We start from the raw sequence: 27,047 nt of genomic DNA on the forward strand, positions 1-27,047 counted from the left end.
TTGTAAAAGTTTTTTAATCAGAGAAGGGTGTTAGGTTGTGATTTAAAAATCTGTTTTAGTTTGTTCGGTGCTGACTTGTATATAAGTCATTCTTTACATTCAGTTGTACATTGCTCACCATTAGTGTGATTAGACATTTTCACTTTGTCTAAATAAAAATATTCTCAGAGCAGCTTTCTTTTAGCGGTGCCTCTCTGTTCCAACAGCAAGAACCCCAAAACGATTGTACATTTGAAGATACTGTTGAGCCCACATCTTCTTCACCCTCTTTTGATTTTACCCATTTCCACTCCTTGCAAGTAAGAACGTAGAGCCTAGTCAGTTCGGGCGTCAAGATATTGCCACTTAAGTGAACAAAATCACAGTTCAAGTCTAACTCTTGCAGTCCAGTAAGATTTTGAAATGAATCTGGTAATTCTTTGATGGGAAGTTTAAGCAAACTAAGTTTCCTTATGTTTCCCATCTTTCCTAATATTTCTGGAAAATTCTCAAGACTGAAACAATATGAAAGTTCTAGTCTTTCAAGAGAAGTCAAGTTGAGAGGCGGAAATCTTCGTAGCTTCTCGCATCTTTCAGCAATTAGTATTTTGAGTTAGTCAGAAAACCAACAGAGTTGTGAACTGAAACTAAACTCTCACACCATTTAAATGAAAGTTTCTCCAAGTTTGGCAGATTAGATATGTCATGTATCCGTGTTAAATGTTTGCAGTAGTCAAATTTCAAGACGGTTAGATTCTCAAACTTCTGCAGAAAAAATAATAAGGAAAAAAAATAAGAATCAATGAATAAATTTAAATGCATTTATCAATTAACAATATAAGGAAAATATATTCTTTAAATTTGCCTTTGATGAGCCATGGAATTCAAATGATGTAAAGCAACTGTCAGGTAATTTGCATATGACAAGTTTGTTGGGATAAAAATCATATGGTAAACAAGGTGAAGGATATCTCCACCATTCCAGTACTGTCAACTTATTTGGAAGATATTTGGGACCTTTGGAAATTTTACAATTTCTAATAATAAGTATTTTGAGGTTTTCCATGTCCAGGAAGGCCATTCCATTCCATTCCACCACTTCTCCTCTGTCAGATGGGGAGAGATCCAGACATACCATTTCAATCTCACCTGTTCCCTGTTATTCCACAAGACAAATCAACCATAATATATATGTCAGACTTCAATATAAAGTTAAAGAAAAAAAACACAAGTACAACATGACCATATGATAGACAAAAAAGGCGAATCAAGAAGAGAAACCTAACCATTCACGAGTCTCACTCACCTTGTTGCATTTTAGAACTTGGATTATATCTTTTGGTAACCATAATCTCTTGCGCTTCCCTGGTTCTTTCGGTGATTCTTTCTGGTCAATTTGTCTACCCATGTCCTTAATCAAGTCGTGCAATTCAACTGTTCCACCCCGACTAACCTTTATGAGAGATTTTTCAACCAACACCCCGATATGATGTTTCATGCAGTCATCATAAAGAGCTCGAAGCATAATCTCAACCTCTGTCAATTTATATCCTTTGAAGCAACAAGCAATGTCAAGAAAAACACTTTTCTCTTCTTCCTCCAAAGCATCGAAACTTACTTTAAGAATCTCTAGGATTTGATTGTTAGGAATTCTTTTATATTGGTTGATAGCAGATTTCCACTCTTCCACACTTTTTGCAAACAGGTTGGAACCAATTACTTCCAAAGCCAATGGAAGGCCAGAAGCATAAATTACCACTTCATTTAAGACCTCCACGTAACGAGGATCAACATGTTCCGTTTTGAAAGCTTTCCATGTAAGCAACTGAAGAGCATCATCTTTGCTCAATGTCTTGACACTATACGTTCTTTTGACCTGATGAGATGCAAGCAGTTGTGTATCTCGAGTTGTGATGATGACCCTGCTGCCGGGACCAAACCAATCAGGGCTTCCAGCCAGTGCCTGTAACTGCTCGCACCTGTCAACGTCATCAAGAATCAAGAGAACCTTCTTTCGCTGCAACCTTTGTTGTATCATTGAAATCCCTTGATGCTCACTTGTTAAGTTGATGTCCTTCGCTCCAAGTACGTTTGAAAGAAGAATGCTTTGGAGGTGTTCCAGTCCATGCTTTTTTGATTTCTCTCTCACGTTTTGAATAAAACAAGAACCATGAAAACAGTCAGCAATCAAATTATAAAGTGCTAAAGCGAGTGTTGTTTTTCCTACACCACCCATTCCATGGATCCTTGTCATGTGGAATCCATCACCAGATTCAACGTTTAGAAGCTTTCTTACTTCTAGCACTTGCGGCCCTAGTCCAACAGGGTAATCCGCAACATGTAAACGAGCAGGATTAATCTTGTGGCAGACCCAGTCCACAACATTCCCAATAAACTTGAATTCGTACCCATTACTATTTCAAACAAAAAGGTTTAATGAGGCTAAAATTGTTAAAAAATCAGAAAACTATATAGAGCTGTAAAACCAAAATAAAACAGAAAAGAGTGTTGTTTGTGAAGTTGCAATAAAAAGAGGGAAAAAAACAGTAAACTTCAATTTTGTGAGTGTAGGTTGTGTGGTACAAAATTTTTCTTTTTGATTATTACACAGATGTGTAAATCTGCACAAAAAAAATACCAGCACCAATCGTTTTTACTTAATCACTAACGGTACAGCTAACTGTGCCCACGAAAAGGTTTATCATTAAATCGAATCTGAGAAGACAGAGGAAACAGAAAATAAAATCTTAAAAGTGTTAAAGTATTTAGAAAAGTCCCTGGCAAAAATTGAGACCGGTCCATGTCTTAATACTTGTAATTTGTATGGTAAAGGGTAACAAGAATTTTAACGTTATATCATTAGAGAAGTAAAACTTAATCCAAGAAAAGTAATGAAGTAAAAAGATTGGTAAGGTGGTGTACCCGTCTTTGAAATGATACCCAGACAAGTCAGCCACTTGACGCAGAGCCATCTTCCATTTCTGCAACTTCTCTTTCTTATCTTTAAACCTTCTCTGATGCTTAGTCAATGCTTCTCCATAACTACCTTTTTGATGTGTTACATCTGAAGGATTCACCTTATAAAAGAGCGGTATAAGAAACAATCCTTGGGTGTGACAGTGAAGGATTGTTGCAAGTTCATCCAAGCAGAAGGAGGAAGAAGCATAGTTCTTAGAGAGCACAACGATGGCAATCCTTCTTAGAATCTGTTAATCTGTTTTAAAACAGTTTTTCTGTTTTTATTCTGCAGTTACTTCTTTTTACCTTTTCTTTATATAAGGAACTTCGTTCCTCTAAAACTATAACTTCTGTAACCATCTTTTGCTTACACCAATAATAAGGGATCTTTTTCTTCGCTTATGCTTTCGTTTTTTCTGATCACCATTCTGCTATCATGATCTTCTGCCAAGCACCTTGCTGTTTTCTTCCTCCTACGTTTCAGCTATGAGGGACCATGCAGTCTAATATGGTATCAGAGCTCTTCGATTGAAGAGCTCTGCTGCGCCCGGTTTGCTTACTCTGATTCTTTCATCTGTCTTGCTGTTATTTCCTTTTTCTTTCACGGTTTTATCTTCCTTCTTTCTTCACCATGACTAAAGAAGAGATTTCTGAAAAAATGTCCATCACCAGTGAAGGTCACCTTTACCTACATCCTGGAGAAAGTCCAGCGGTTGCTCTTGTGTCGCCGGTGTTAGATCCTAGAAATTACCATTCATGGAGCAGGTCTATGTTAACAGCCTTGAGTGCCAAGAACAAACTACAGTTCGTGAACGGGGTCGCTACTGAACCAGAAAAAGGTGATCCTTCACATAATGCCTGGATAAGATGCAATAATATGGTAGTTTCTTGGCTTGTGCACTCTGTTTCACCTCAAATTAGGCAATTTGTTCTGTGAATTGAGAACGCTGAAGAGATATGGAAAGATCTCAAGGTTTGGTTCTTTCAAGGTGATCTACTCCGTATTTCATACCTTCAATCAGACGCATCACAGTTAAAACAAGGGGACCAAACTGTTAGCGATTATTTCACAAAATTAAGGGTCATCTGGGATGAACTTCAGAACTTTCGTCCGGATCCCATTTGTAGCTGCAAAGATCTTTGCAAGGTTTCAGAATTAGTCATCCAAAGGAAATCTGAGGATCGTGAGATGCAGTTTCTGAGAGGCTTGAATGAGCAGTACGGTAATATCAAATCTCACGTTCTATTAATGGATCCTTTACCTCCTATTTCGAAAATTTTTTCCTATGTGATGCAGCAAGAAAGACAATTGTTCAGGAATCATATGATTGGTAATCAAGAAAATAAAATTGTGGCCGCTGCAAATAATTCAGCAACCACATGCTCCTTTTGCGGGAAAAGCGGTCATGTTGAATCCGTTTGTTACAACAAGAATGGGTTTCCTAATAATAAAGGGGGAAAGTGTGTCTGCACCCATTGTGGTAAAAATGGCCACATTGTGGATGCTTGTTATAGGAAGCATGGATTTCCACCTACCGGTCATAAAACCTTCAGTACTAAAGCCAAATTCAACGAACCCAAGAATGGTGAAGATGACCAGGAGGTGAAATTTACTCAACAACAGTATCAAGCTTTGATGGCTTTAATCAAACCTGGGGGTGATTCTGATAACACCACTCATAAACAAAGTCACGTCGGTAGCATCTACTCTAACACTGTTGAGCCAGGTAATATCTTTAATTGTCGTAGTTTCTTTCATAATAATGAGAAATGGAGTATAGATTGAGTGGCTACAGATCATGTTGCCATAAACCTTGATTCTTTTACTTCATATAAAAGGATTAATCATGTCAAAATAAACCTTCCCAATGGTACTTGTATTAATGCCACTCACAAAGGAGATATCAAGTTGAATAATGGTATTATACTGCATAATGTTCTCTTTATACCCGATTTCAACTATAACTTGATATCTATTTCAAAGTTAGTAGTAGATTCTCAAGTACATGTTGTTTTCACTAACTCTGGCTGCCTCATTCAGGACCAAGTGAGCAAAAAGATGATTGGTTCAGTTAGCTTTCATGAAGGACTATACGTTTTGTCTGACTCCAAGAATTCTGTTAATTCTGCTTGTAGTAATACATGGCACAGAAGGTTAGGCCACCTATCTGATCAAAGGTTACACATCTTGAAAAGTAAACATGATTATATAGATATCAGAAATGAACACTGTGATGTATGCCATATGGCAAAACAAAAGAAACTTTCTTTTTCCAATAGTCAATCTCGTGCTGATAAATGTTTCAATCTCATTCATGTTGACATATGGGGTCCTGCACCCACTCCTTCTTTACATGGTCATCGCTACTTCTTAACTGTCATTGATGATTTTAGTAGGTACTCTTGGATATATCTCATGCATAATAAATCTGAAACCAAAACACATCTCACTAACTTCATTAACTTTGTTGAAAATCAGTTTGAAACCAAAGTGAAAGTGATTAGGAGTGACAATGACCGTGAATTTAAAACGAATGAGTTCTTTAGCTCTAAGGGCATTATACACCAAACCAGTTGTGTAGAGACTCCCGAACGGAATGGGATTGCCGAGAGAAAGCACCAACACTTGCTCAATGTAACTAGGGCTTTACTTTTTCAATCTAAAATATCAACACCTTTTTGGTCTTATGCACTCACTCATGCTGCTTTCTTGATTAATATAACCCCTACTCCTTTTCTCCAAAATTCTACTCCCTATGAAAAATTATATGGTGATTCTTATAATTTTAAAAATCTTAAAGTGTTTGGATGTTTGTGTTATATGCAAACTATATCTGCTAAGCGTTCTAAGTTTGATCCTCGTGCAAAACCTGGCATTTTTCTTGGTTTCCCATCTAATACAAAAGGGTACATAGTGTTTGATTTGAAGCATCATGATATCAAAGTGTCTCGTAATGTCTTGTTCTATGAAGATGTTTTTCCTAGCTGCATTAACATTGATGATTCTGCTGTTAGCAAAACTGATATATGTTTGCCTGTTAATCAATCATACAACTCTACTTTTGATTAGCCCGATAATGCATATAGTGATACTGTTGGTGTTGAGCAATATGATATTAGTGAACAAGCTAACACGTCTGCACATTCTGAAATCATTACCCAAGTTAACAACTCTGAACAATCTAGTACTGTTGACATTGGTCATAGAAGATCTCACAGAACTAAAAATATTCCTGCATATTTGAAAGATTATCATACAGATTTAGCCTGTGTCAAATCTTCAAAATACCCCATTCAGTCATATGTTTCTCCATCTAGGTTATCTTCTCATTTCCAACAGGTCACTCTCAACATTGATAGTCACAGTGAGCCAAAATCCTTCAACGAAGCTGTTCAAGACTCTAATTGGAGAGATGCCATGGATACGGAGTTAAAAGCTCTTGAACAAAATAAGACATGGACGTTAGTCAAGCTCCCTACCAACTGCTCCTCTATAGGTTGTAAATGGGTCTACAAGTTAAAACATAAATGGGTCTACAAAGCCCGCTTAGTCACAAAAGGATTCACTCAACTCGAAGGAATGGACTTTCATGACACCTTTGCGCCTGTGGCCAGACTTACAACAGTACGTATGATACTTGTTGTGTCTGCGATTAAAGATTGGCAATTGATCCAGCTTGACGTCAATAATGCGTTCTTGCACGGTGAGTTAGATGAAACTATATATATGGATATGCCTCCTGGAATGACGAAAACAGATCCTCAGCAGGTATGCCTTTTACACAAATCTCTATATGGCCTCCGACAAGCTAGCCGTCAGTGGTATGCTCAACTATCATCTTTTCTTCTTAGTCACAATTTTAAACAATCATCTGCTGACCACTCCTTGTTCATTCATAACAATCAAGGTAAAATCACACTTCTCTTAGTTTATGTTGATGACATAATTATCACAGGAGATAATGTGGAAAATACCCATCGTATAACTGCTTTACTTGATCAACGTTTTAAACTGAAGAACTTGGGAAATCTGAACTACTTTCTTGGCTTTGAAATTGCCCGAGGCAATAAAGGAATAATTCTTTCTCAAAGAAAATACACCATCGACTTGTTATCTGAAACTGGCATGTTAAATTGCTCTCCTGTGAGCACTCCTATGAATTTCTCTGTCAAGTATCATGCAGATGGTGAAGCCCTTCCTGATCCCACAACCTATCGTAGACTCATTGGGAAACTTATCTACTTGACCAACACAAGGCCCGACATCACTTATGTTGTCAATCATCTTAGTCAATATGTCTTTGCACCAACTATGGATCATCATCAAGCGGTGTTCAGAATCCTTCGATATCTAAAGGGGTCCATCGGACAAGGGATCTTTCTTGATGCAAAGAGTGATATTCAACTCAAATCCTATAATGATTCCGACTGGGCTGGGTGCACTGACACACTACGATCGGTAACAAGCTTTCTGGTCTATCTAGGGAACACCCTCATAGCATGGAAATCAAAGAAACATGCCACCATATCTAGGAGCTCCTCTGCAGCAGAATATCGGGCTTTAGCACAAACTGTATGTGAAGTTCAGTGGCTTACTCATATGCTGCACGATTTGAATATCACAATGGCACAATCTGCAACCATTTACTGTGACAACACTTCTGCCATCAAAATTGCCAATAACCCTGTTTTCCATGAGCGTACTAAGCACATAGAGATTGATTGCCACACTATAAGAGAAAAGATTCAGCAAGGCTTGGTCAAACTCCTTCCTGTCAGAACCAATCATCAACTTGCCGACATTATGACAAAGACTCTCCCTCCTAGACTCTTCACTCAGCTCAACTCCAAGCTTGGTAATCTTAATATATATTGCCAGCCTGCGGGGGGTCTTAGAATCTATTAATTTGTTTTAAAACAGTTTTTCCGTTTTTATTTTGCAGTTACTTCTTTTTACCTTTTCTGTATATAAGGAACTTGTTCCTCTAAAACTATAACCTCTGTAACCATCTTTTGCTTACACCAATAATAAGGGAACTTTTTCTTCGCTTATGCTTTCACTTTTTCTGATCACTATTCTGCTATCACGATCTTCTGTCAAGCACCTTGCTGTTTTCTTCCTCCTACGTTTCAGTTATGAGGGACCATGCAGTCTAATAATCCTAGACTCTTCAATTGCTTTCAGAAGTGCTGGTGTGATTTCATCTCCACGCTGAAGATCCTCATCATCGATGAAAGTGTGAATTCCTCTGTCACACAGAGCTTTGTAGAGATTGCCGGTGAAACCATAACGCGTGTCTTCCCCTCTAAAGCTGAGGAACACATCGTACGTGAACCTACGGGAACCAGGAGTTGCCATTAGAACAAAGTCTCGAGTGATAATTGTTAGCGTCTTGGGACTGTATATGGAATCAAACTTTGAATAAACATGAAATTGGAGGAGTAAAATGTATGGTAATGCAGAGTGAAGTGCCAAACAGTAATTAGCGTGGTCTTTTGGAAAATTAATATCCTCGTGTTGTTTCGGTCTTTCTGATTTGCCTCACACTGGTCAATGCAAACAATAGCCACACAATACTGCTCCACTTATGTTATTAACATTCATTTATAAAGATTATAAATTATAAAATGACATAATTAACTTGGATTAGTTCACTTGATTTTCACCTTTGATAATTCTATACCCAATCCAAACAGTTGAGTTTAAATTGATTTGTTTGATTAAGTTGGGTTGATCTAAGTCATATTCATTCCTAATAATCTCAAACTATTGTTTTTACTACTTCCATTCATACGTGCACTTTGATTTTCTTTGCAACTACATCTCTTGTAATGAAAAAAAATTATTTTTAAATTATTGATTCATTTCCGTTAACTGTGAATGTTTTTTAGTTTTTCTCAATTTCAATCTTTCTTCTCTTTGATAATCTAAAAGCTGATTATATGTTTATTGTTACAGTATTATTGATTATATGTTTCATGACTAGATTAGTTGAGTTTTTCAAAAGGAGTAGGCAGCCCAATCTGTGAGTTAATGTTTAGAGATATAGTTCCACGGATATTCTAAAAGAGATAAGAAGAAAATTTGAGATAAGATACATAATGTAATGAGTGAATAATATTTGAGAAAATATTAAATATCAATATGGTATCTCATAACATAATTGTTTACGCACTTTCAAAATCTTAAGTTTCAAGGCTGTCAGTAATAAACGAACGAAGAAACGAGTATATAAGAAATGTATATTTTTTTTTCTCCAAAAAATGTGATATTTTGTAATATACAGCGAAAAAATAGAGTTCAGGGATCCGTGCATGTTCAAAAACAAAAGTCCATCTCAGTTTTGGAATTGTTTTATGAGTACAATGATTTCCTTCACAAAAATCATGAAAAACTTTGAAGTGTATATGCTTATAAAAAGGCAAATACGGATGTCATCTCTCTCTAAGACTCCAAAAAAATCACTTCTTGATCTAAAAAATCATGATAGATTATAGAAGAATCACTCTCTAACCAAAGTTTTTGAAAAACTCTCCCTCTAAACAGATTTGAAAGCATAAATAATCATTATAAACTTAGTATAAATAGAATTTTGAGTATTATTATTCACACAAAAAAAAAATTATCAGATAATTCAGATGGAGTGTTTCTACAAATTTGAGGTTGAAGCAAAACAAATATATTAGTCTAATTGAGTTGGATTAAGACAAAGAAATTAATTAAAATATAATAAAAATACTATTAATATTTACTTTTAAAAAATTAAAGAAATAATTATTCCGGAGCCAAATTTCATATCGAAAAGTTTATTAGAAGGATGGTAGTAACATCCTAAAACATATATTTATTTTATATTTTAATTTAATTAATTTTACGACAGCTAAATTGAAAATACATCTATCAAAAATACTTAAATAATTAAATGTCAAAGCAGTTTTAATTAATTTTTGTATGAATTACAAAGATTGAAGTTATTTAAATTAATTTTGTATATACTTGTAATAACCATCATATTGAAATGCACATGACATAGATATTACTAGAGATTTATTTAATAAATTATAAATATTTTTGTAATTTAGATATATGATGTTTTATAAGTTATTATTTAAATATTATACAAAATGGGAAAAGATTGGTTAAGAAATGAAAATGACATCATCTTGTAGGGTAGCATCGGTATACAATAAATCAATTAAAATTGCAAAAGGCCGAGAGAACATGCTACCTCGTATGCTTCACGTATTGGAAACAAAGGCCCAAATTCTAGAAAGAAAAAAATAACTTCTTTTTTGTATACCTCATAACTTTTAACTGGGTTTTCATGAGTTTTAAAATGATTATTTTATCATTTATAAGAATGAATTTTGGATTCTCTCCCGTTATATTTTTGTACCGTTATATATATATATATATATATATATATATATATATATATATATATATATATATATATATATATATATATATAATCTTAAACAAATATACTAAGTGAATTTTATAAAAAATATATATAATCTAATAATTATATTTTATAATAAAAAAATAAAATAAACATTTAAAATATCAAATCTTATATATTTTATAGATTTTATTTTGTTGCTAATCTTTATTTTATTTTGATAGAAACTAAGAAAGATTATTTTTTTTATCCTTTAATTTCCTTTTTAATTTAAATTTTCTTTAGTTTCCCTTTATTCTCTAAAAAATATCAATCTTTTTGATACGTATATATAATCTACAATGAATATCTTAAACGTGAATAGATGTGGAAATGTTTGACTCGTGAAATTTTCACTCTGAAATTTGGGATCGGTGAAATTTTTTCCCAAATTACGTATCTGATGCGGTATCCAAATAAATGGAGGCGTATCTGATGCAGTGTCCAAATTGATGGCCGCATCTCATCCATGAGCAAGCTCCGGACACCGCGTCGTGCAGGTGTCTGCTCCACCTCCGCGTCGGTGTCCGCTTCGGGAGCGGGAAGCGCGTTCCAAATGACGTGTCGGAGCCAAGAATGATTCTTCATATTGTGGTGTGGTTTCTTGAGCGAAACAAGAAGATAGAAGAACCTCCAAGTTTGATAAAAAAGAAATGGTTGGAATGATACAAGGGGTGTTGCTAGTTTTTTACGGCAAGATGTTTGATGATTGGAAGATTAAGATGCTAGCCATCTTTGGCTTTCAAGATGCTGCAGAAGTGGTGGCCGAAAAGCTGTCAGAATTGGGGTCGAAGATCACCGATGAAGAAAAGAAAAATTACAAGGTTCAGCAAAAGCTTGATAGCAAGGAACAGATCCTCATTTATCAATGTGTGAGTCCCAAGATCTTTAACAAAATCTCAAAAGCAGCCATCGCCAAAGAAGAATGGGGAATTTTGGTCAAGACCTATGATGATGGTAATAAAATCAAGAAGGTAAGACTCCAAATTCTACTACAACAGTTTGAATTTCTGACTATGGAAGATAGTGAAACCACATCAGATTATTTTGATAAAATTCAAGAACGCGTGTTCATGCTATGGGATCTTGTTGAGATAACATCTCATATCAGCAGGTTGTGGACAAGATTATGAGAACTTTACCTCCAAAGTTTGACCATGGAGATCGAAGAGTTGCAACATTTGCTTGAAGCGCATGATTACAGGATAAATGAAAGAAGACACATCCAAGGACAAGCTCTCCAAGCAAGGTCTGGTTATAAAGGGAAGAATAAAGGGGGAAAGAAAAGGCATAAACAAAAACTTGATCACAATTCTAATGGTTCTGGTAACTCTACAAAGGCTAAAGATTAGAAGGTGAATGCTTCTTCCAGTGGAAGGAAGGAGTGGAAGTTTGATAAAAAGGTTATGTGTTATAATTGCAAAAAATTTGGTCATTTTTCTCGACATTTCTAGGATGGATAGGGAGTAAAGAATTTTTTTTTTCAAAGACACTCAAAGAGTTACCTTTCATAGTCATCATTAACCCTTTCTGCAATAGTTGACCCAAGCTTAAGATATTTGTGTTCAAACCTGGTACATACAACACATCTTCGAAATGTTGTCTCTGTCATGAGCTGCCTCATTTATACTAGCAAAGAATAAACCGAAAAAACGAAGCAAATCTTGCACAAGATGATAATTCTGATTTAGAAGCGATAATGTTGATGGCTCAAACTGGCACTGATGTTGTGGATGAATCATCTTGTTATTTGGACTCAGGATGTTCAACACATATGACTAGTAGAAAAGACTAGTTTGTTCGTATAAATGAGGCAGCTCATGTTCGTATAAATGAGGCAGCTCATGGAAGGATTCACTTTGCAGATGATAACAACTTGATTGCTATGGGCAATGAACATATGGTTTAAAAGATTATGATGGCAGAGATGTCATTATCGAAGATGTGTTGTGTGTAGCAGGTTTGAACACAAATCTCTTAAGCTTGGGTCAACTATTGCAGAAAGGGTTAATGATGACAATGAAAGGTAACTCTTTGAGTGTCTTTGATACGAACAGAAGGTTAGTTATACATGCTAACTTGTCTCAAAACAGGACATTTCGGGTGAGAATGAGCATTTTGAAATATCAGTGTTTTGCCAGTGCAGTGAATAGAAATGAATGGCTTTTGCATCTTAGATCTAGAAATTTGAACTTCAGAGATTTACATCAGCTCAACCAATGAAATATGGTGTTTTGATTGCCTATTGTACTGCTTCCAGATGAATTGTGTAAGGAGTGTATTCAGTGCAAACAGACAAAGGGAAAATTTTCTAAATTTTTACCCTAAAAGGCAACTGAAAAGTTGAAAGTCATCCATTCAGATATTTATGGTCTAATATAGGTTGAAACCCCTGGTTTTATTTTGTGGTTGTTGCTTAGAAAAGGCCTTGCTTATTGCAGATTTAGAATCAGTGACTGCAAACATTCCATTCCTGATATGGAAAGTAGAAGAGGTGCCTGTTGTTTATATTATGCTTTAGCTATTGAATTCATATTAGTGTAGAAGAAGTCCAAAAGCATGTCATTGTTTGTCCAGCTAATTGTGAAGCATAGCATTCAATCACTCTATTGAAACACTTAAATCCAAATTTTTTCTTTAAAACTATAGATAACTGTAAGTTTGTAGATGATATGAATTCACTTTCAATAAAATAAAATAAAATCAATGGAAAGCACCGAGCCAAATAGAGTGATTGAATTGTTATGCAATGGAACTAATTTAGAAAACAAGAAATTTTACATGTCAGACAGAGCCAAATAAAAGGAGGTAGGAAACCTTTGACTTGTAACTATTTCCTTATCTGAAATGAAAAAGCATGTGATATTTCTTTATATTTTGTTCTATCAACATGAATAGCAGATTTGGTTAATTGAACCTAGTTTTGAAAGTTTAACATAAAGGATCTTATATGTGATCCAGCAAAGAGTGGTACAACTAGAACAATGAGGATAAGTAACTCGGAAGTTATGTGGTATTGATAGGAATCTACCTTCTAAGTGGGATAGGGCTTTTTAGAAATATATCATCGAAGGCCTTAATTTTTTCAATCAGGTGAGAGTTAGCTAGAGCATAAAGGAGTGTTGTGTGCTTCTGTTATATTGGGATTGCTCACTCTCATTTCTTTATGTTATTTCCTTTGTTTTCTGCAGTACCTGAAATTCAGTAAAAAAGTCCAAATTCGTCTGATTAACAGGTTCTTATGGAGTTTAAGTGTATTTATAAGAGCCTAATTGGTATTTACTTATTCAATTGTTATTTTGAAAGAGATGGAGGATTGAAGTGTGAGGTTCTGGTTATCCTTTTCTTTCATCTGTATAGGGAAATACTTTATGATTTAGATTTAAAGAGAACAAATTCCGGTTGGGTACGTTGAGGCTTGGAAAGGCGAAAGGATTATAGTGTAACATGTGTCACAAAATTTATGGGCTAATATAGGTTGATACCCCTGCTGGAAATAGATATTTCATCACATTCATTGATGTGACTAGGAAAATGAGGACTTATATGCTAAAAAGAAAGTGTGACTCTTTGGATGTACTTAAAAGGTTTAAACGGCTTGCTAAGAAGCTAAGAAACAAAGTGGACACAATGTTCAAGTGTTGAGAACTGATGGAGAAGGAGAATACACATCAGTATAGATTTCCAAAGTCTCTGTGCTGATAAAGGGATATTAATACATGAGGTAACACCTTTATACATGCCATAACATAATGGTACTGCTGAAAGGAGAAACATAATGAGTAGTTTTGTGATTGGAAAGTGTTGAGATGACTGTCTTCTTTATTGTTGGTACAAGGATCATCATATCGAATGTCCTCCACGCTCCTGCTTTCGTCTTTTACTACATGAATTCCTGTTGCTTTAATGACGGAGGTATCAAACAAACCTTCATAGGTGACCTCCACTTGCTTCCATTCTGTAGACACTCCCATAAGATCATCTTCGAAATTTAACTCTCGTATGTCGAAGAGATGTGTATAGTCCAATTCCAAAATCTTAACTTCTTTATTCATATGAAAAAGAGATTTTCTAATTTTTTCATTGATGGACACCATGGGTATAGCCAAGTCGAAAGGGCCCAGTACAGGTGCAATAAGAAGACAAAGTACTTTGGCAGGGAATTTATTTCGAAACCAGAAAGAAATTGAAGGTCCCTTGCTTTGTTTATCCAACCACTCTGGAACACTTCCTCCTGGAACGATAAACACTGTTCCTCCAGCCTCGTGAAGTTTCTGCTAGTCACAGTTCATCTATTCAACAATTCATCAAATGAAACTATCTGTTATCAAATCAAATTCATTAAAAACAACACAAAACCTGGTTTAACAACACGCTTGAACCCGAGGAAGTCAATGATGTACAATTTTTTGCCTTGAAATGTTTTAATTTTGGTGGAACCTCTCTGATTTCTTGAAGAAGTTTGCAATCACTCACATCAAGAGCATGCAGGTTGTGAAATTCTTTGATGCATTTCAGGAAGGAACGTGATATCACTTTCCCGTAGCCATAGATAACTCACATGAGCCAATTGCGTGAAACCTGTTGAAAGAAAATCATCATTGAGGTTGCAAGAAAGAGCCATAAAATCATCTAGCTTTGAAGATACGATTGAGCCCATTTGTTCTTGAGTCTCTTCTGGTTTTTCCCATTCCCACCCCTTACAGTTATAAACTCTAAAATCAGACAGTTCAGGCGTCATGAAAATGCTACTTAACCTAACAAAATCACATTTCACAATTAAATTTTTGAAATGAATTCGGCAACTCTTTTATGGGAAGGTTAATCAGTTGAAGTCTTTTTATGTTTTTCATATTTCCTAATATTTCAGGAAAATTCTCAAGACTGGAACAATATGAAAGTTCTAGTCTTTCAAGAGAGGTCAAGTGAAGAGATGGAAAACTCGTAAGCTTTGAGCAACCTTCTGCACTCAATATTTTAAGTTTAGTCATAAAACCGAGTCGTGAACTGCAGTTAAACTATCACACCATTCAAAGGAAAGTTTCTCCAAATTTTGGAGATCAGATACATCTGGTATTCGTGTTAGAAGTGTGCAGTCGTCAAAATTCAAGCTTGTTAGATTCTCGAACTTCTGCAAAGAAAACAATAAGGGAAGGAAATAAGAACCTAATGGATACATTTTAAGTACATTTATCACTTTAGAAGATGAGGAAAATATACCTTCGATGAGGCATGAAACCCAAATGACGCAAAGCAACTGTCAGGTAACTTGCATATGACAAGTTTGTTGGGATGAAAATTAGATGGTAAACAATTTGAAGGATATTCGTGCCATTCCATTACTTTCAAACTTTCTGGAAAATATTTGGGACCTTTGGAAAATTTAAAATTTCTAATAATTAGTATTTTGAGGTTTTCCATGTCCTGAAAGGCCTTCCCATTCCATTCCACCCTTTCTCTTTTGTCAGTTGTGGAGAAATGAAGACACACCATTTCAATTTCACTAGTTCCCTGTTAAATATAACATGACTATATGAGACAAAAAAAAGGTTAAGCAAGATGAGAAACCAAACCATTCATTCATGAATCTGTCTCACTTACAGTGTTGTGTTTTAGAACATGAATTATATCTTTTGGTAACCATAATCTCCTGCGCCTTCCTGGTTCCTTAGGTGATTCTTTCTGGTCAATTTGTCTACCCATGTCCTTAATCAAGTCGTGCAATTCAACTGTTCCGCTCTGACTGACCTTTATGAGAGATTTTTCAATTAACACCCCAATATGATGTTTCCTGCAGTCATCATAAAGAGCACGAAGCATAATCTCGACCTCTGTTAATTTATATCCTTTGAAGCAACAAGCAATGTCAAGAAAAACACCCTTCTCCTCTTCCTCCAAAGCATCAAAGCTTACTTTAAGTATCTCAAGGATTTGATTGTTAGGAATTCTTTTATATTTATTAACAGCAGATTTCCATTGTTCCACACTTTTTGCAAATAGGTTGGAACCAATTACTTCCAAAGCCAATGGAAGGCCAGAAGTATATGCTACTACACGATTCAAGACCTTTACATAACTTGGATCAACTTGTTCCGTTTTGAACGCTTTCCATGTAAGCAACTTAGGAGCATCCTTTGCATTCAATGTCTTGACCTCATAAGCTCTTTTAACTAGATGAGATGAGAGCAATTGTGCATCTCTGGAACTTCTCCTTCTTATCTTTGAACCTTTTTTTATGCTTAGTTAATGCCTCTCCATAACTACCTCTATGGTGTCTAACATCAGAAGGGTTGACCTTATAAAAGAGCGGTATAACTAACAATCCTTGGGTGTGGCAGTGAAGGATGGTTGCAAGTTCATCCAAGCAGAAGGAGGAAGAAGCATAGTTCTGAGAGAGCACAACTATGGCAATCCTAGATTCTTCAATTGCCTTCTGAAGTGCTGGTGTGATTTCCTCTCCGCTCTGAAGGTCTTCATCATCGATGAAAGTGTGAATTCCCCTGTCACACAGAGCTTTGTAGAGATTCCCAGTGAAACCATAACGCGTGTCTTCCCTCTGAAGTTGAGGAACACATCGTATGTGAAACCAAGGGAACTTGGAGTTGGCATTAGAACAAAGTCCGGAGTGAAAATTGAGCGTGTTGGGACCAAATGGAATCAAACTTTGAATAAACATGAAATTCAAACAATGAAATGTAAGGTAATGCAGGGTAAAGTATGAAACAGTAATTAGAGTGGGTCCTCCTGTTGTACATTAAACACGTGAAACTTTTGGAAAATATCTCTGTTGGTCTCTTTCTAGTATGCTCCAGTTTTGGTCAATGCAACAGTAGTCAACACAATAATGTTAAACTTTTATCTCCATCTTATAAAGATAATATACACTATACGTCATTTTCATTTTGTTAATTCTATCTCTCCAAACGGTTCGATTTAAATTTATTTGTTTGATTAAGTTGAATTTATATAATCCACATTTATTCATAATGCTTTTAAAATATTTTTTTGCACTATTTCTTTATATATATATATATATATATATATATATATATATATATATATATATATATATAAAAGTGATTTATTTAGAATAATTGTTTCTTTGTCACATTTATTATTTATTATTTTTTTTACTTTTTGTTCTCAATCTTAATTTTTCTTTCCTTTTTAATACTCTAATAATATTACATATTTAATTATAATTTATATATATATATATATATATATATATATATATATATATATATATGTTAATATTATGAATTAATAATTGTCTATTGATTTGAGACATCTACTCATATGATTAATATTCATTACTTCTCTTTATATAAATATTTGTATTAACTAAGTTGATTTGTTTCTTTATGGATTAGATGGATTACATGTTGTGTCTATATATAGGACTCAATAGTAATACATAGATGAGTTGTTCACTATTCTCTCATTCTCTATTCTCTATTGTTTCTTCTTTTCTCTATTATCTATTATTCTCTCTGTTATTGGCTCTCTTTCATAACACGTTATCAGCATGATGCTTCAACCAACTGAGGACCAATGGAGGTTTTTTCTCTTTAACGACAGTGCTCTGCGTGTCTCAATCCAGGCTCTTTCTAATCCTTTCTCAATTTATAAGTTTACCTTATATTCTTCCTCTTATGATAGGAATTGTTTGACTTTATTAATTTTTATCTCCGTCTTATTATTTTTATTTTTATTATGATGGTGATTATTATTATTACTATTATTATTTTGATGATTATTATTATTAATATTATTATTTTATGTGCTAGTTCTAAACACGCAAAACGTTGCAAAATTTGGATTTGTGACCCTTGATATTACAAGGAAGAATTCCTTATATTGGATTTTAAATATTGAAATACATTTAGATGCAATGGATATTGAGATACCATTAAATAAAGAAATAAAGCATCTAAACAACTAATTTGCTCATGCAACAAAAATAGTGTGAAAAGAGATTTCACAAATATTATGAATTTATTTCATGCCTATGTATGGCTGGCTGGACAAAGCAATAAAGCTTTTGATGAAAAATCATAAGATCCACCTAATTTTCTCCATTCCCAGAAGTGAATGCAACAATAAATATTCTGAATTTATTTCATGCCTTTGTATGGCTGAACAAAGCAATGAGCTTTTGATAAAAAAATCATGAAACTTGTCCAAATTGGTTCTGCTCCATTCCTAGAAGTGAATGCAGCAACATTTGATTTATATTTTCATGATCGTGATATTGATTATGGACATGGTTATAAAGAAAATTTCAAAGACACATTTTGTCATCATAAGTGGCACAATAATGTGAAAAAGGGAAAAGGAAAATTTGAAAATATTGACAAAAGAAAAGATGAAAGTATATATTATCTTTACAATGGTAAATACCATTTGAATTGTACTTATTGTACACCAAAGCATCTTACAAATAATGTGAAGATCATAGAAACACATTTTGCTTATTAAGATGGTGATTCTAATTATGGTCATATGGATGTTACTCATCTTGATACTATTATTTTCTTTGCTAAATCAGATGGAAGCATTGATCACTGATCACCTCATTAGTTATGGGAGTGTTAAAAAAAATCATATTTATATTTACGTTTATATGAAGAATGAATGTTGACACTAGTACCAAAGGTTATGTCTTATTGACAATGCAACAACTTATACAATTCTCAAGAGTAATAAATTTTTCTATTGTTTGATAGTGCTAGACATCAATGTTAGTATTTTTTATAGTACTACAAATATATTTGAAGGCTCTAGAAGAGCTTTAATACTTCTACCAAGAAGTTGAATAGAAACTTATTAAGTTTCAAGGATATTTGTCTAAATAGATATTATATTGAGACAAACAATGGAAAAGATATGAAATATCTTTATATCTCTACAATTGAGTTGAAAAAAAAATGTATATTGGAGAAATTATCAACATTCTCTTATGGTTTGTTAATTCCAAAGACACGCTTGAAGCGTGGTGGGCCGATTGGTTCCAAAGATAAAAACTAGAGGGAGCTAAAATGCAAGATGACCTACTCGAAAAGGTGAAAATCCCAAAAAATTTATTTCATATAATTAATGATTCGGTTCTAGAAGAACCTCAGGTACCTGAAATTGTTCAAAATGATGAATCTCAATAAATTATGTCATGAATCATATAATATGGAACCAAAATGAAGTTAACATTGACAAAACTTTTACTTATAATATAGCGATGAATGCTATGAATGTCAATGAGGATCAATAAGCAATGATCATTAAAGATTGTCGGCAAAGAAAAGATTGGCCAAAATGAAAATATGCAAAAAAACATAATTATATTTGCTTGCTAAACGAAAGGTTTTTGAACGTATAGTTCACACACCTAAAGTTGGGAAATCCGTTGGGTACATATGGATTTTTGCACAAAAAACAAATTAAGAATGATGAAATTGTTAGATACAAAGCACAATTGGTTGCTCAAGGTTGTTCACAAAACCTTGTATTGATTTGTGAAAAAACATATTCACTAGTATTGGATGCAACAACATTGCAATAGTCGATTATCCTAGTTGCACAACAAGGTTTGCATTTACATCTAATGGATGATGTTACAACCTATTCGTATGGTTATTTTGAGAATCTTATTTATATGAAAAATCTTGAAGGATTTTATTCGTCCAACAAGACAAATTCTAAAGAGGGTTATTCAATAAAATTGAACATGTTCTTTTATTGATTAAAGCAATCAGGACGTGTGTGACATAACCGTATTATTGAGTACTTATTAAAAGAAGATATAGAAATTATCATATTTGTTATTGTATTTATATGAAAAGATCCAAAAATGAATTTTTCATAATTATTGTTTATGTAGATGACATAAACATCGTTGGAACTCCTAATGAGCTCATAAAGGCAATTGATTACTCAAAGAAATAATTTGAGATGAATGATCTTTGAAGGGCAAAGTCTTATTTGAAATTAGAAATTGAGTATTTAAATAAATGTGTTTTTATACGTCAAGAGGCTTATTTAATTAAGGTGCTTAAAATGTTCTAAATGGACAAGTCATGTCCATTATGCACTTCAATAGTTGTAAGGTCGTTAGATGTTGATAAAGACTCTTCTTAGACCTCAAGAAAATGATGAAGATCTTCTTGGTCCAGAAGCACCATATCTTAGTGTCATAGAAACACTAATGTATCTTGCTAATTATACTCGATCTAATATTGCATTTGCTGTAAATTTGCTAAGCAAGATATAGTTCTTCAACTACGAGAAGAAAATGGTTTAGAGTAAAACATATACTTCGTTACTTTGAGGGTACTACGAATATGAGCTTATTTCATCAAATGATTCAGATTCAGACCAATGGATTATGTATATGCATGTTATTTTACCACAATGTCACAATGGTTGATCACAAACAAGATGTTTGTTCACATGCGGTAGTAGAGGTGTCAATTTGGCCCAGCCCACGGGGCTTGGCCCTAACCCATGTGAGCTAGGGCAAAAAAGCCAACATTGATAAAAAAGCCCCCAACAAAGAAGCCCACAGGGCCAAAAACCCTACAAAAGCCCTATGGGCCACGGCCAACCCATGGGCTTTCATCTTCCACATGAAAAATATATTATTTTTTAAAATATATTACTATCTGTGGGACAAGCCCAACGAACCGGATAAGCACGACGACCCGAATAGATCGAACGACCTGGACCTGCCCGAAGACCTCGACAAGAACGACGACTCGAATGGGCCTGATGATCCAAATAGGCCCAACGACCTGAACGAGCCCGACGACCGGGACGACGCAGACGGGTCGGACAACCCGGACGACCTAGATGGGCCTGAGAACCAGGATAAACCCGACAACACGGACAAGCCCGACGATATGGACGGGCCCGATGAGCCGGACAAACTTGATGACCCAAACAGGGCCGACAACCCAGACGGGACCAACGACCTGGACGGGCCCGACGACCCGAACGAACCCTATGGCCCAAACGGGCCTAACGACCCGGACGAGCCCGACAACCCGGACACGCCTCAGACTCGATGACCCAGACGGGTCCGACAACCTGGACGGGCCCAACGACCTAGACGAACCCTACGACCTAGACGGGCCCAACGATGCGAACGGCCCGACGACCCGGACTAGCCCGACAACCAGAACAGGCCCAATGACCTGGACAAGCCTTACGACACAGACAAGCTTGACGACCCAGACAGACTCGATGATACGGACGAGCCCAACGACCCGGACGAGCCCTACGAACCAGATGGGCCCAACGATACGAACGGGCCCGACGACTCGGACATGCCCGACGATTCGACATGCCCGACGACCCGGACACGCCCGATGATCAAAACAGGCCCAACGACACGAACGAGTACGACGATACGGACGAGCCTAATGATCCAGAATTGTCCAACGACCCGAATAGGCTTGTTCGTGTCGTCATGCGGGTCGGGTCATCGGATTCGTTCTGGTCGTTGGGCCTGTCTAGATCATCGTGGCCATCTGGGTCGTTGGGTATGTTTGGGTCGTCGGACCCATTTCGGTCATCGGGCCCGTATGGGTCGTTGGGTCTATTTGTATCATCGGGCTCATCCGGGTCATTGGGCCTGTTTGGGTCGTTGGGCCCGTTTGGGTCATCGGGCTCGTTTGGGTCGTCAGGCCCGTTCAGATCGTTGGGTCTGTCTGGATCATCGAGCCTGTCCCGGTCATTGGGTCCATTGGGACCGTCTAGGTCGTCGGGCCCATCCAGGTCTTTGGGCCCGTTCGGGTCGTCAGGCCCGTCCTTGTCATCGGGCTCATCCTGGTCATCACGCTCATCTGGGTCGTCGGGCCCGCTTGAATCATTGGTCATGTCTTGATCATTGGGCACGTCTGGGTCGTAGGGCTTGTTCGGGTCGTCGGGCTCGTCCAGGTCGTCAGGCCCGTTCAGATCGTTGGGCACGCCCTTGTTGTTGGGCCTGTCCGGGTCGTCGGGTCCGTTTGGGTCGTAGGACCCGTCTTGGTCGTCGGTCCCATCTGGCTCGTTGGGCCCGTCTGGGTTGTCTGACCCGTCCGGGTTGTCTGGCCTGTCTGGGTTGTCAGGCTCGTCCGGGTCGTCGGGCCCGTCCTTGTCATCGGGTTCGTCCTTGTCATCGGGCTCATCCGGGTTGTCGAGCCCGTCCGGGTCATCGGGCCCGTTCAGGTCGCTCAACTTGATCTTTGACTTTAGCTTAATGTAGTATTATTTGGGGGTCTAACCCACCTTAGCCCTAGCCTTAACCCACTAGAGAGGGGGCTTTGGGGGCTGGGGCTTTTTTTTGGCCCCCTCATTTGGGGGCCCCCTAAAAAGAGGCTTTATGAAGAGTGGGCCAGGGCTGGCCCATGGGCTAGGGGCCAAATTGACACCTCTAGTTTCTAAATTAGTAACCAACTTGGCAAACGAATTTTCAATCACAAAAAATCAGTAACATAAAAAATCAGTAACATATTGTTCTTATTAGTGATCGAATGAACGATTATTATTTTTTCTCAATTTAGAGAGTGATTTAATGACCAAGTATATCATTACTCAAATCAAATCACTAAATCAATGACTGAAATTGGTTACTAAATTCATAAATAATTTCGATCACTAAATTGATATCTAATTCAATCACAACAAATTAAATTACTAAACTCTAAACCCTAAATCCTAAACCAATATATATAACAAAATATAATTTTCCTAATTGAATATAACATAATATCACCACAAGAAAATTATGAATAACAACTAATTTATAGATAAAAAATAATTATTCATTATATTTAGACTTAATTAGTGATTTAGTCCTTTAATTTGTTACTTTAGTTTATTTTTGTCCTCTTATTATTATTTTTGGTTCAATTTAGTTCTTCAATTTTTTTAAAATGTTTAATTTGGTCCCCCTTATTAGTTTTTATTCAATTTATTCATTTTTTTTAAACGATTCAATTTTGTCCTCTCTAAATTAAGATCAAATTAGTAATTAAGCTTAATTACAACTTATATGTGAAGTTCTTTTTTATGTATCTCATATAAATATAATATAAAAGAATAATGAATACATTTATACAATATTTTTATTTAAATTTTAACTTTTTTATCAACAAAAGTCTTTATAACCATAATATTAGATACTTTTAGTGTAACATACACCACTGCATGAAGGGGCTTTGGCAGCGGTTGTTTTCAATATTCTGTACCGGTTCCCAGACCGAAGCATATTGGGATGAGGCCAAAAGGGGAACGCTTTTGGCCTCAGTTATGAACCGAAGCCATAGAGCACCTTTCTGTTTCGGTTCAAGTCTACCTGAAGCCATATGTGCCATTAATTTTTAATTTGTTAAAAAATTCGATCATCTTTTGGCCTCGGTTTTGGCTTGACCTGAGGCGAGGCCATATGTGCCATTAATTTTAAAAATTTGATCATCTTTTGGCCTCGATTTTAGTTTGACCCAAGGCCATATGTAGGCTTTTTAACCGAGGCCTAATATAGTGTTTTTGTTTTAATACAATTTTTGTTTTGGTGTTATTCCCACATTTAAACCTACAAATTTTCTTCAGCACCCAGCACAGACCAAAACAAAATATTTTATAACACATCCACAATTCAAATTCATTTAAAAGAAAATTACAAATCATTTACAATCCAAATACATGTCCTATCAGAGGTGGTGGAGGGTCGCCAGAACAATTGCAGAGAGAGAGAGACATTGTCCAATCGGAGCAACGACTGGTCGGAGGCGAGACGCAACGGTGGCAGCACAACGTTGGTGGAAGAAGAAGGGGGCTCGCGTGGTGGTGTCGCCGGAACAATTGTAGAGAGAGAGAGATAGAGATGGAGGAGATGCAGCGCGTGCGAGAAAGAAGAAAAAGGGTTCGTTGTTTTGTGCCCTAATTAAACTATATGGCCTAAATTCAATTAATAACCGAGGCATATAGCCCTATTTGGCCCCGGTTCAATGTCACCCGAGGTCAAAGACGTAACGGTTATAACACTTTTTGGCTTTGGGTTTTGCTTGAACTGAGGCATAAAAGTTGCTTGGAATTGCAAAAATGTCACTGCGCCATTATATGCTCTGGTTCCTTGCCAACCGAGACCTATAAGGCGAGGTAAAAATGCAATTATGCACTAGTAATATCCCAAATTTAGTAGATTTATACTACTAATTAAACTATTACAAGTTAGATATTAAGTAATAGATCATTGCATAAACATATAATATGTATTTACAATCTTCCAAATCTCAATAATATATTTAGTTTGTTAAAATATTTTAACGAGCTAAATGTTCTTAGTTTCTAGGATATATACTATGAGCATTTTAACTTATGGGTTAAATATGTTTTTGGTCCCTCAAGTTTCAGTGAATTTTGGAATTAGTCCCTCTTCGAAACTTTATACCAATTTAGTCCTTCATCTTTATAAATGCGTGAATTTAATCCTTCTTACCAATTTTTTTTAAGTTTATTTGACATTTTAAACGCATTTTATGATAATATTTGAGTTAACATTGAAGCGAAAATGTGTCAAACGGTATAAACAATTCAAATATTATCATGAAATGTGCTTGAAACGTCAGATAAACTTAACAAAATTTGGTTAAAATGACTAAATTCACGCATTTTTAAAGATGAAAGACTAAATTGGTATAAAGTTTCGAAGATAGACTAATTCCAAATTTCATTGAAACTTGAGAGACTAAAAACATATTTAACCCTTAACTTATTAATATAAATCAATTGATTTCACTAATTAAGTGAAATCAATTTATTGTTTGTTATATCAAATCGGTTGAATGTATTAGAGAATATATTTATATATCAATCATTCGGTGCATGAAGAACTTAACTTTTTTGGAAAAAAAGTTTTAATATGAAGTGAGCTAAAAATGTGTGTGATATTGAGATGCTACCAAGATCAAACATTCTTGAGGATATGTATGGTCTTCGTCTAAGAACTTGTGGGAGTTCTAAGCAAATCATTGCTCTGGTTGTTTTGTTCTTTAACCTTGTCTCGTAATTTCTTGCTTTTTTGGTAGGTTCCAGAGTTATGCAATAGGGTTTTGCATAGACTTAGGCTTCTTCTAGGATTCAAAAAGTATGAATGTGATATTGTGTTGAGAATATTTTGTATCTTGTAATGTTTTGTTGATTAGTGGAACTATTTGCCGAAGATGCAAAATAGACTGAATGTAGTTCTTAAAGAGCGAACCAATCCTTTCTTGAATTCTTGTCGATTTATATATTGATACTATGAAATGATTAATAAAGACATATTTTGATTAGTTGTATTTTTTTCATAATAGAAAAAAAATAAAATAAAGATAATTTGGTTGCCAGACAATGCACAAAGTAATATATATATAAAAATAAAAAAATAATAATATAACTCTTCTGCTCTGTATGAGTCTTTCAAAAATATACTTGTGAGAACAACAACCTCATCCAAGACTATATTTACATTACAATTCATATCTTGTAACAATCCCACTAACATATTCAAATCATTGTTTATTTAATTGCATATTATAAACTAAATTACACAAAGTCGAATAAAAACTCTCTTTACCTTTAATATATATATATATATATATATATATATATATATATATATATATATATATATATATATATATATATATATATATATATATTAAAGGTAAAGAGAGTTTTTATTCGACTTTGTGTAATTTAGTTTATAATATGAAATTAAATAAACAATGATTTAATATAGGATTATAATATATTCGAACTAATCTTAATTATTTGCTTAATAGCTTTAGTTAATCAATTTTATAAAAGTGGCACAGTTATTAAATATATTATGTAATACTAATAGAGTTTCATTTAAATATTATTAGTCCATCTTTCAAATTTTGACTAAATTTAATCTTTCAATTCTACAAATGTGTGGATTTAATACTTTAATCAAATTTAGTTTAATTTATTTGACATTTCAAACACATTTTATGATAACATTTCAGTTATGTATATTATTTGATACATTTTTCACTTTAATATTAATTAAAAATCGAATTTAAAAATATTTAAAATGTAAAATAAATTTAAAAAAGTTGATTAAAATAATTAAATTTACATATTACTAAAGAGGAGATCAAATTAGTTCAAAATTTTAAGGAGATATTCATTTTAATTTCCAAGTTTCTAAAGTAAATATGATGTTTACTCTATTGTTCAATCGTATCTATCATTTACATTAATTAAATATTTCAGTGGCCACAAAATTAAACCCATTTTAGTAAACTGTTAATTGATATTCGTATTCTTATCTCTGTTATCAGGAGTCGTCAGGGTGAAAAGACAAAAGACAAACAGGTGAAAAGAAAAACTTAATTTGTCATAGCTTTTTTGGCCCAAGGTATCTTCTAATGTCATAGAATCTAATTTTATCAGGCCTTTTTTATTTAGAACTTTGTGGTTCTGTTTATAAAATGCCATTAAAAAGGTAGAAGAAGGTATATTTGGATAAAAGAAAATTCATAAAAAGTTAAAAAAAAAATAAAAATAAAGATAAAAAATATAGTAAATTCTAAATTAAAAATTAAAAATTAAAAATTAAAACTTAGAAATGTTTTATTTTTTATGAATTAATTTTAACTTTTTAAATGTTTATTTCATTTG

At 34.8% G+C, this 27,047-nt stretch overlaps 2 protein-coding genes and 1 pseudogene across 4 annotated transcripts; 2 read left to right on the plus strand and 1 right to left on the minus strand.

The window, feature by feature from the left end:
- Window positions 1–24: 24 nt before the first annotated feature.
- LOC114182215 (uncharacterized) lies at window positions 25–17,055 on the minus strand. Its single transcript, XM_085672062.1, is given in 15 exon segments — window positions 25–594; window positions 597–744; window positions 845–1,135; window positions 1,286–2,393; window positions 2,902–3,185; window positions 7,586–7,836; window positions 8,083–8,353; window positions 14,099–14,653; window positions 14,739–14,891; window positions 14,893–15,163; window positions 15,165–15,381; window positions 15,384–15,596; window positions 15,599–15,890; window positions 15,981–16,620; window positions 16,700–17,055. Coding segments are annotated over 15 exon segments (5,496 nt in total). The 3' UTR covers window positions 25–148.
- On the plus strand, window positions 3,569–5,108 carry LOC146887211 (uncharacterized; annotated as a pseudogene). The gene is made up of 2 exons (XR_014994364.1): window positions 3,569–4,664; window positions 4,979–5,108. The product of XR_014994364.1 is annotated as an uncharacterized LOC146887211 (transcript).
- Window positions 10,713–13,254, plus strand: LOC114181793 (uncharacterized). Of its 2 annotated transcripts, none has more exons than XM_085672293.1 (2): window positions 10,713–11,353; window positions 11,491–13,254. In XM_085672293.1, exons 1-2 carry the CDS (start codon window positions 11,033–11,035, stop codon window positions 11,566–11,568), a joined length of 399 nt encoding a protein of 132 aa, XP_085528419.1. In that variant the 5' UTR covers window positions 10,713–11,032; the 3' UTR covers window positions 11,569–13,254. The 2 variants fall into 2 exon arrangements, with proteins under 2 accessions (XP_085528419.1, XP_085528420.1); XM_085672294.1 differs by having other exon boundaries at window positions 11,494–13,254.
- Window positions 17,056–27,047: the final 9,992 nt, after the last annotated feature.

The sequence above is a fragment of the Vigna unguiculata genome, chromosome 4 (genome assembly GCF_037176805.1).
Source record: "Vigna unguiculata cultivar grain cowpea cultivar isolate G323 ecotype 2 chromosome 4, ASM3717680v1, whole genome shotgun sequence".
NCBI lineage: Eukaryota > Viridiplantae > Streptophyta > Magnoliopsida > Fabales > Fabaceae > Vigna > Vigna unguiculata.

Bases quoted from the DNA above. Each gene is read 5' to 3' on its own strand.
- LOC114181793 (XM_085672293.1), top strand. From the start codon at position 11,033: ATGGTTGGAATGATACAAGGGGTGTTGCTAGTTTTTTACGGCAAGATG. The intron at 11,354-11,490 runs GTAAGACTCCAA...ATCTCATATCAG, and splicing joins ATGGTAATAAAATCAAGAAG to CAGGTTGTGGACAAGATTAT.